The sequence below is a fragment of the Nematolebias whitei genome, chromosome 2, assembly GCF_014905685.2.
Source record: "Nematolebias whitei isolate Nwh7 chromosome 2, NemWhi1, whole genome shotgun sequence".
Lineage (NCBI taxonomy): Eukaryota > Metazoa > Chordata > Actinopteri > Cyprinodontiformes > Rivulidae > Nematolebias > Nematolebias whitei.
In genome coordinates, this window is record NC_056499.1 from 36,667,550 (window position 1) to 36,678,154 (window position 10,605).

General features: G+C 39.0%; 1 protein-coding gene across 1 annotated transcript in view; it reads left to right on the forward strand.

The window, feature by feature from the left end:
• The first annotated feature begins 1,380 nt into the window (after positions 1 to 1,380).
• The window catches only part of LOC119424037 (mortality factor 4-like protein 1), a 20,801-nt gene continuing 11,576 nt past the window's right edge, over positions 1,381 to 10,605 (forward strand). Inside the window, exons 1-7 of the mRNA XM_037691497.1 lie at positions 1,381 to 1,559; positions 1,793 to 1,839; positions 1,936 to 2,003; positions 2,148 to 2,234; positions 6,060 to 6,140; positions 6,851 to 6,876; positions 8,918 to 9,006. Coding sequence (XP_037547425.1) covers positions 1,520 to 1,559; positions 1,793 to 1,839; positions 1,936 to 2,003; positions 2,148 to 2,234; positions 6,060 to 6,140; positions 6,851 to 6,876; positions 8,918 to 9,006 — 438 coding nt within the window. The 5' untranslated portion in view covers positions 1,381 to 1,519. The remainder of the gene's footprint in view (positions 1,560 to 1,792; positions 1,840 to 1,935; positions 2,004 to 2,147; positions 2,235 to 6,059; positions 6,141 to 6,850; positions 6,877 to 8,917; positions 9,007 to 10,605) is intronic.

Genomic DNA, 10,605 nt, shown 5'->3' on the forward strand with positions numbered 1-10,605 from the left:
ATTTAGGCAAAAGTGTGCTCCCTCTAAAGCTGCTGGATCTAACAAGTAAAGAAGAGACATAAATCTTGTTCAAATCAAAGCAGCCTTTTCCTTTAAAACGGGACTTGCAGCAACTTAAATTTGAGCTAGGACATGAGTTATTATGTCCCTTGACAGGATGTTTCTTTATTAGAGCTTGTTTCGATCAAATCAGACTCAAGCAGATGACTCTTCTTTAAAGTGCACATATGCTAGATGTTCAGCAGTAAACTTTTCTGGATTTACAAGGTAGGAACCTCTTGCTGATAAAGTAAAAAGCATTTAACTGAGCATCAAGTTCAGGGACTTAATTGGTGGATTGATTCTCGCCATCAAAAAGTAAAAACAAACAAAGCTTCAGGAAATGAAAACAAATAACGCATAATAAAAAAAAAAAGACAGAAAATTTGGTTCACACATCTGTTTTTATCAATACCAGTGGTGGAAATAGACATTTTGGGTGCTAAAGGTGTGGCATGAAGCTTCAGCAGAGACGTTATGATTTATTGGAAATGGAAACAGATAAACTTTTACCAGCCTCCAAGTTTGATGGTTGGAAGTTGTTTAAACCGTCTCTATTGGTGAGAATTTAGATCAAATTCATTTTGAAATTCAAGAAGCAGGTGTGGCAGCACGGTGGCGCAGTTGATAGAGCTGCTGCCTCTCAGCGAGCAGGTTACCCTGGTTCAAATCCCGGTCCAGGGGCCTTTCTGGGTGGAGTTTGCATGTTCTCTCCGTGCATGCGTGGGTTTTCTCCAGGTACTCCGGTTTCCTCCCACAGACCAAAAACATGCATGTTAGGCTGACTGGTAACTCTAAATTGTCTCTAGATGTGAGTGAGAGAGTGAATGGTTGTTTGTCTCGTTTGTCTCTATGTGTCCCTGTGATGGACTGGAGACCTGTCATGGGTGTCCCCCACCTCTTGCACAGTGATGGCTGGACATGGGCACCAGCGACCCCTGTGACCTGAAAAGGAAGAAGAAGATAATGGATGGATGGATGGATGGATGGAAGAAGGGGGTGTGTGAAATCTACTTCAGTGAATGAGTACAGAGATTTTAAATCCAGGGGAGATGTCCTTGACTTTCAACATTGTACAGAATACTGTATTGAATACTTAAAACTGGAGTGGCAAGATTATTTTCTCCCCTAAAGGTACCCCTGACAAATAAACAAATGTAAAACAAATAAATTAGTCTCTAAAACTTGGTCACGTATCCTGGTTCATGAAAACATTTGATAATTTTAAATTATTTCTAAGAATGCATATTTATTTCAATGTTTTTGTTCAAGAAAGACGGATTGTAATATGTCTGAGTTTTTTCACCTGCACTTGAACGCATCACGGCTCCAACGTACCGCGGTCACGTGACCCGCTTCAGCCAGCCTCGGCTTCGTCTTCTCTTGGACGCCGATGTGGGACGGGTTCCTTCCTGGAAGAAATGGGCTCTGGCAATGCACGAATTTGATCAGTCAGAGATCCGACCAGTTGAGGCTGTGAATGGCGCCAAAACAGGACCCTAAACCCAAGTTTCAAGAAGGTCGGTACCGCCAGCGACACGGATGGTGGCTGCTAGCATGAGGGAGGCGGGTTTGTTGTTGCTGTTTATTGTGCTCCGGAAAGTCTCCAAAACGGGTCAGGGGGTGGACACAGGCATCCAGATGTGCTCAGAGTGGCCCATCATCAGACGTGAATGTTCAAGTGTAACATATTTAGAATAAAAGTGTAGCTGACGTCATGGTCCCCACATTAATGAAGCCGTTTGTTTTTCAGGTGAAAGAGTCCTGTGCTTTCATGGGCCACTGCTCTATGAGGCAAAGGTTGGTTCAATTCACATGTTTCTGTCTGTTTTTATGAATCACTTGAAAAAGTCAGGCGTCACTTGAACAGGTTTGTGTGTTTTTGTCGTTTCGCAGTGTGTCAAAATCAGCATAAAGGAAAAGCAGATTAAATATTTCATTCACTACAGCGGGTGGAACAAAAAGTGAGCAGCTTAGTTTTGATTCACTTCATATTATCATCTGTCTTTCTCACATCTACAGCTTGTAGTGCTGTTTTTGATATGTCATGTGAATACAATGAATGCACTGGTGCTTCAAGGTTTGTGGTGTCTTTTCTTCTGCTGCAGCTGGGATGAATGGGTTCCTGAAAGCAGAGTTCTCAAATATGTGGACAGCAACCTCGCAAAACAAAGAGAGCTTCAAAAGGCCAATCAGTAAGTTTCAGATTTGAAGTGTCGCCCGTATGAAGACGAGGGTCATCGTTTAGGTCAGCCCTAACTGAAGGGAGTCGTTTGTATTTAGTTTTTATGTCAGGCCCTCCGGGATTTTGCTGCTGTATTTGTGATTGTTGCAGTCCTTTTAAATTATATTTTTTGTCCCTCATTGCAGAGCGAAAAGGGTGAATTGGAAATAGTGATAACTTGAAAAACAATCAACGGGCGAACTTCCTTTTTGGTGTGTGGCAACATTTATGTGTAAGAAAGGTTTGTTTCGAAAATTGGGTTGCCACATCAAAACCCAAGATGGCCACCGCCATGTCAATATCTATCTACACACACACACACATTATATATACAGGTCCTTCTCAAAAAATTAGCATATTGTGATAAAGGTCATTATTTTCCATAATGTAATGATAAAAATGAAACTTTCATATATTTCAGATTCATTGCACACCAACTGAAATATTTCAGGTCTTTAATTGTTTTAATACTGATGATTATGGCATACAGCTCATGAAACCCAAAATGCCTGTCCCAAAAAATTAGCATATCATGAAAAGGTTCTCTAAACAAACTATTAACCTAACCATCTGAATCAACGACGTAACTCTAAACACCTGCAAAAGATTCCTGAGGCTTTTAAAAACTCCCAGCCTTGTTCATTACTCAAAACCGCAATCATGGGTAAGACTGCCGACCTGACTGCTGTCCAGAAGGCCATCATTGACACCCTCAAGCAAGAGGGTAAGACACAGAAAGAAATTGCTGAACGAATAGGCTGTTCCCAGAGTGCTGTATCAAGGCACCTCAGTGGGAAGTCTGTGGGAAGGGAAAAGTGTGGCAGGAAACGCTGCACAACGAGAAGAGGTGACCGGACCCTGAGGAGGATTGTGGAGAAGGGCCGATTCCAGACCTTGGGGGACCTGCGGAAGCAGTGGACTTAGTCTGGAGTAGAAACATCCAGAGCCACCGTGCACAGGCGTGTGCAGGAAATGGGCTAAAGGTGCTGCATTCCCCAGGTCAAGCCACTTTTGAACCAGAAACAGCGGCAGAAGCGCCTGACCTGGGCTACAGAGAAGCAGCACTGGACTGTTGCTCAGTGGTCCAAAGTACTTTTTTCAGATGAAAGCAAATTTTGCATGTCATTCAGAAATCAAGGTTCCAGAGTCTGGAGGAAGACTGGGGAGAAGGAAATGCCAAAATGCCAGAAGTCCAGTGTGAAGCACCCACAGTCAGTGATGGTCTGGGGTGCCATGTCATCTGCTGGTGTTGGTCCACTGTGTTTTATCAAGGGCAGGATCAATGCAGCTAGCTATCAGGAGATTTTGGAGCACTTCATGCTTCCATCTGCTGAAAAGCTTTATGGAGATGAAGATTTCATTTTTCAGCACGACCTGGCACCTGCTCACAGTGCCAAAACCACTGGTAAATGGTTTACTGACCATGGTATTACTGTGCTCAGTTGGCCTGCCAACTCTCCTGACCTGAACCCCATAGAGAACCTGTGGGATATTGTGAAGAGAAAGTTGAGAGACGCAAGACCCAACACTCTGGATGAGTTTAAGGCCGCTATCGAAGCATCCTGGGCCTCCATAACACCTCAGCAGTGCCACAGGCTGATTGCCTCCATGCCACGCCACATTGAAGCAGTCATTCATGCAAAAGGATTCCCGACCAAGTATTGAGTGCATAACTGAACATGATTATTTGAAGGTTGGCGTTTTTTGTATTAAAAACACTTGTCTTTCATTGGTGGGATGAAATATGCTAATTTTTTGAGACAGGCATTTTGGGTTTTCATGAGCTGTATGCCATAATCATCAGTATTAAAACAATTAAAGACCTGAAATATTTCAGTTGGTGTGCAATGAATCTGAAATATATGAAAGTTTCATTTTTATCATTACATTATGGAAAATAATGACGTTTATCACAATATGCTAATTTTTTGAGAAGGACCTGTATAATGGACACTCCTATAATTTGAATAAACCATACTTTCTTTTTTTTATTTTTTTATTTTTTTTAAAGTATAGTTTCTTTAAATGATTGGGATGGCCAAGGCCACCATTGGCCACCCCTTGGCTCCACCATTGCACTTGGTGGTGGATATAATTGCTTCCTTAACTCACCAGGATCTGTCACACTGCGCTGCCTCAGACAAGAAAAATTCTTGTCCACAGTGTAGCTCCTAACCAGTTTAAATGGATTTATTCGTCTAACAAGGGAGGACCTGATTCAACCTTGTTAAGATCTATCTACCTGGACTATTGAGCATGCATCAGGATGTTTTTATTGATATTAACAATATTAAGAATAGAAAGCACTTTGTTACTGACACTTTACTGCATCTTGATTGTAAAAAAATCTGGAGCATATTTTGGACAGACCGTATGAAACACTGGCCGCTAAATCTGTACTAACACTTGACCTTGCTAGGTTAGCAAGCAGTAAGTCAATGTCCCCCGTTGCTGAAGGGTTAGAATAGTGAATGTTTGTTGTTTTTGATAGGAGTGTTTTTCTGGACTGGAAATGAACAAGGAATGCACATGAACCTTAATGTTTTTGGTAAAAGTTATTCAACTGGTTAGGTCACACTGAACATGTTACCTTAACTCTAAACTATTGTGTGAACTCAGTTATAGTGTGTATATACTCTGCAGCAAAGCTGTGAGGCCTGTAGTTCACATTTTACGGTGTCGGGCACTCATGTTATTGCTAGTGCCTGTGTTTTCACTTTTTTTTTTTTAGGAATATATAAACTCAACCACTGGATGGGTTTTAATTGTAACTCAATAAGTAATTATTGGATATTTGTCTACTGTGGATTAATGTTAGTCAACTTCATTCAAGATGGCCACCACAGTTTATTGACCTTGGGGTAGTATCTTCATGGGCTGCGATTGTTGGCAGCTCAAAATTGTGAGAAAATTGTTGAACTTTATGTAGAACCGGGAGACTGCAACGAAGCCAAGATCCAACTTGTCTGCTGGATTCCTTAGATAGAGAACTTTACTAATTGGCTTTTATGTGAATGTTTCTTTAAAGTGCCCTGAGACAACTTTGTTGTGATTTGGCGCTACATAAATAAACTGAATTGAACAGTCTTCAAGGCTGTGGACATGATTTCTCTGCCCACATCACACTCACCTCAACCCCAATATTAATTTGATTTGTGTCTAAAGGAATTCCAAGTTTTCAAGTTTTATTTCTCTAACATTTTCCACAAGTATGCAAATGTTTTAATCAAAAGTTTTCAGCAAATGCATCTTGGATGCATCAGACTCGTCCTCACATTTTAGCCACTCTCAACATGTGCTGTGGTGTAAAATTGCTGGTCGGGTGACATTTTTGGCTACGTTCCACCACAGAGCTGCATGTGCTGCAAAACAGTTTTATACCATTTTCATGTCATGCTTCAGGGACTTGATTGGGACACATTTTCACAGTAGTGATTGCTGGCAAATGTGAACTTCTGGCACTGGACGTGTTTTCATCTTGCAGGCTCAGATTTCAGGAGGTGAAACCAGCTAAGGCGATGGGGCACATTTGCAGAAATTGTCAAAATTGCAAGTCTAAGTAAAATTTGTGGGTATTGGTTGAATCTGTGTAGCAACTGGGATGGAATAGAATATAACAGACTTTGTTTTTTGTAGACTTGTGCACGACAAAATTGTGATTTTAAATCTGCGATACAACTTCCTGAAAGGACTGATTTGTTCGTTTTTAGTATAATTTTTTGAATGTACAGTATATGACCTGTTAAAGCTGGGGGAGTTTATGTGTTGTTTCTCACTTGTGTCTTTTCTTTTGCAGGGATCATTATGTTGAGGGAAAGATGAGGGGTTTAGCACCAAGCAAGAAGATTGCTGCTGTGCAGCAGAAAAATGTTGATCTGTAAGTTTTTCAACCTTTTTGTTTTACCTCCTCTGTTTAATCAAACTGATAGACGTCATGGGGTTCTTGAATGTTTGTATATTTATGCTTTGGGAAGTTTATTTAATGGACCTTCATTATCACCAGTAGGTCTTAATGCTTTGTCATATTTTACACGAAGAGTATCAGAAAATGTGGTGAATTCCAGTTTGTCACTTTTTTTTTTTTTTAACTCACGTTAAAATGTTCTCAAGAATTGCCTAAAATGTCTATAAGATGATTGTTTGATGCTTGCAGATTTTAGATGTTTTGACAAATTTCCAGTTGTACAAATTGAGTTTGCTTCATTTTCATGGATTTATTGCCTTTTTTTAAAACAAGAGTTTGTTTTGCACAAAATTACAGAATTTTTTTATTTTTATTTAAAAAAAAAAATGTAACAAGTTTTTTTTGTCAGTTATAAATGCAGTTCTCGTATCACATTTGTTTCATTTTTTTTGTTTTGTTTTATATCACTTCTTTTATATGCATTTCATATGCTTTCATGTGAATTTTTATTGTTGTGTGTATCTCATTTATGTTTTGTTTTTTAAAACAGGTCTCTCTTGAAAATGAGTCCTCGTGACTCAATGAGACTAACCTGTATAAATAAAGGTTGAATGAAAATAAACCTGAAAATATTTACTGTATCTGCTTTCAAAATGTCGTCTGGAATATCTTTTTCTTTCTAGGAAAGTTAAAAAGGCAAAACAGAAAAGTAAGTAAACTTTTTTTTGCCATTACATGTTTGTCCTGTTTTATCACCATTATTGAGACCAATTTGAATATATCATTCAGCTGTTTAAGAGCTGAAACATGTAACAATAACGTGTACTTATAGTAAAAAAAAAAACTGTTGATGAGCTTGTTAAATCAACCCTGACAATTTTTAACTCTTATTACATTACATCATACATACGTGGACAATATAAGTTATAAAAAAATATATCAATAATATCATTGATATAAGCAGAACCACTGGTGCAGTGAAAGTACCAAGAAAATAAACTTGAATGTTATTTAACATGCTATAATTTTTCAAAACATTTTTTAAATGTACAAACCGGATTCCAAAAAAGTTGGGACACTAAATAAATTGTGAATAAAAACTGAATGCAATGATGTGGAGATGGCAAATGTCAATATTTTATTCGTAATATAACATAGATGACAGATTAAAAGTTTAATCTGAGTAAATGTAACATTTTAAAGGAAAAATATGTTGATTCAAAATTTCACAGTGTCAACAAATCCCCAAAAAGTTGGGACAAGTAGCAATAAGTGGCTGGAAAAAGGAAATTGAGCATATAACGAACAGCTGGAAGACCAATTAACACTAATTAGGTCAATTGACAACATGATTGGGTATAAAAAGAGCTTCTCAGGGTGTCAGTGTCTCTCAGAAGCCAAGATGGTAAGAGGATCACCAATTCCACCATTGTTGCATAGAAAGATAGTGCAGCAATACCAGAATGGTGTTACCCAGCGTAAAATAGCAAAGACTTTTAAGTTATCATCATCAACCGTGCATAACATCATCAAAAGATTCAGAGAATCTGGAACAATCGCTGTGCGTAAGGGTCAAGGCCATAAAACTCTACTGGATGCTGGTGATCTCCGGGCCCTTAAACGTCACTGCACCTCAAACAAGAATGCCACTGTCAAGGAAATAACAGAATGGGCTCAGGAATACTTCCAGAAAGCATTGTCAGTGAACACAATCCACCGTGCCATCCGCCGTTGCCAGCTGAAACTCTACAGTGCAAAGAGGAAGCCATTTCTAAGCAAGCTCCACAAGCTCAGACGTTTGCACTGGGCCAGGGGTCATTTAAAATGGAGTGTGGCAAAATGGAAGACTGTTCTGTGGTCAGATGAGTCACGATTTGAAGTTCTTTATGGAACACTGAGACGCCATGTCGTCCAGACCAGAGAGGACAAGGATAGCCCAAGTTGTTATCAACGCTCCATTCAGAAGCCTGCATCACTGATGGTATGGGGTTGCATGAGCGCTTGTGGCATGGGCAGCTTGCATGTCTGGAAAGGCACCATTAATGCAGAGAACTATGTTCAGGTTCTAGAACAACATATGCTCCCATCTAGACGTCATCTCTTTCAGGGAAGACCCTGCATTTTTCAACACGATAATGCCAGACCACATTCTGCAGCAATCACAACATCATGGCTATGTAGGAGAAGGATCCGGGTACTGAAAAGGCCAGCCTGCAGTCCAGATCTTTGATCTATAGAGAACATTTGGTGCTTCATAAAGAGGAAGGTGCGACAAAGAAGGCCCAAGACGATTGAACAGTTAGAGGCCTGTATTAGACATGAATGGGTGAGCATTCCTATTTCTAAACTTGAGAAACTGGTCTCCTCTGTCCCCAGACGTCTGTTGAGTGTTGTAAGAAGAAGGGGGGATGCCACACAGTGGTAAAAATGGACTTGTCCCAACTTTTTTGGGATTTGTTGACGCCATGAAATTTGGAAACAACAGATTTTCCCCTTTAAATGATACATTCTCTCAGTTTAAACTTTTGATCTGTGATTTGTGTTCTATTCTGAATAAAATATTAGATGTTGGCACCTCCACATCATTGCATTCAGTTTTTATTCACAATTTGTTTAGTGTCCCAACTTTGTTGGAATCCAGTTTGTACTTGCAGACCATATATGCTGCTGTTTTCTCTTTAAAATGATTTTGTTTTGACCGTATCGTCGGCTCCACATCATGTATTTCCTCTCATGAGTGTGTTGTTCAGCCCCAGGTCCGGGTGAAGGAACCAGCAGTGGAGAAACGCCACAGGTGCCACGGAAGAAGCGGACTCGGGTTGATCCCACTGTGGAGAGTGTAGGTGTCTTCAATTTGCTTAAAGCGCCTAGATGCATGCACTACAAATACAAAAAGTGGAAGAAATCATTTTAATATTTAAGAAATTTGGCATAATACGCACAATTTTACCCATTTTTGTCACATAAGTGCCATGTCTTCTTTTGAACTTGGTGCAACCAAAGTGAAACAGGAAGTGACATCAAAGGGAACCCCTTGCTTTATTTATTGAAACAATATTTGAACTCTGACTCTTGTTCTCTTTCTGATAGAGACACACAAATCTAAAGAGACATCAGATTCTTCTCTACTGTCTGTGCTGTCAGCCATTGTAGCCATGCTCTGTTCACATGCAGGCGCTCCCCTTTGTCATCACTTCCTGTTACTGCACATGCAAATATCAAATTTATGATTTTTTTTTCAATACGTTATTAATGTTATCTTTCCAAAAATGCATTCATATTGCTTACAAACATTTTATGCCACAGGCGCTTTAAAGTCTCAGCATGATTCATATGTGTCCATGTGTAACGATGAAGACTTTTCTTAAAGCAGCTGTTTGATCATGTTCCAGTAACAGTGGAGCACGCCAGCTTTTAGTTCTGAGGCTTTTTGTCTTGTTCAGGACATAAAAATATGATAATCAAGTTATCCTTATCAGATTTTAAACAAGTAAATGCAATCTTTGTTGAACAATTGAGATTAAAATCCATTCTGTTTCTGTTTTTCCAAGCCCCGCCTCCTCCAAAGTGACATTTCATTTTGAAACGTTTTATGTAACAAATTGGACTTGGAATTGGACTCTCTTGATGCAGCTGTAGAGTTCCTGCTGTGTTTAGGCTCATTGTCCTGTTACATAACCAAAACTTCAGCTGTCGGACAGATGACCTTGTGTTGGACTCTAACATATATTAGTATACAGTAGTCCCTCGTTTATTGTGGGTATTGGGTTCTGGAGCCCTCTGCAATAAATGAAAATTCGCTAAGTAAAGACATGTTTAGTTTAGCCTGACCTCAGCGTGAACTTTGAGAGTTTGATTTCTAAAAAGAAATGACAAGAAAAAGTCTTTTGATCTGTTCCCAGAATGAAGGATGGCAACATTTACTTCATATATTATTCATATATTCCATCCATCCATTATATTTACCCGCTTCTTCCCTTTTATTTATGATATATTTTCTCCTTGTTTATTTTTTGTTGTTGAATGCTGCAGATGAAGAAACCTCAAAAGTGTCTTCTTTTATAAAAGTTCTCCTAGTGGAGGATGATTCATCAGTAAACTTGATTTGCAGAACTTGTCTGCTACCGTCTTATTTTTGTAAGGAACCTGTGTATATTCAGTTTTTCCTTATTTTTCATCTTCATTTATGTGAAAAAAATATGTTTTACTCAGTTTTAATATAACTAGATGACCATTTCCATCCATACATTATCTTTACCTGCCTCTTCTAAATGTTTGAATTTTAGATTTGAAGAGCTGTACAAATGTTTCACAATGACTATATACAGCTGATGATGTGTGTGTGAATATATTTTCATCAACATGTCCAAAAGACAATTTGATCTTCTTTGAAGAGATGTAAGTGAAATACTATATACATATATATATATATATATAT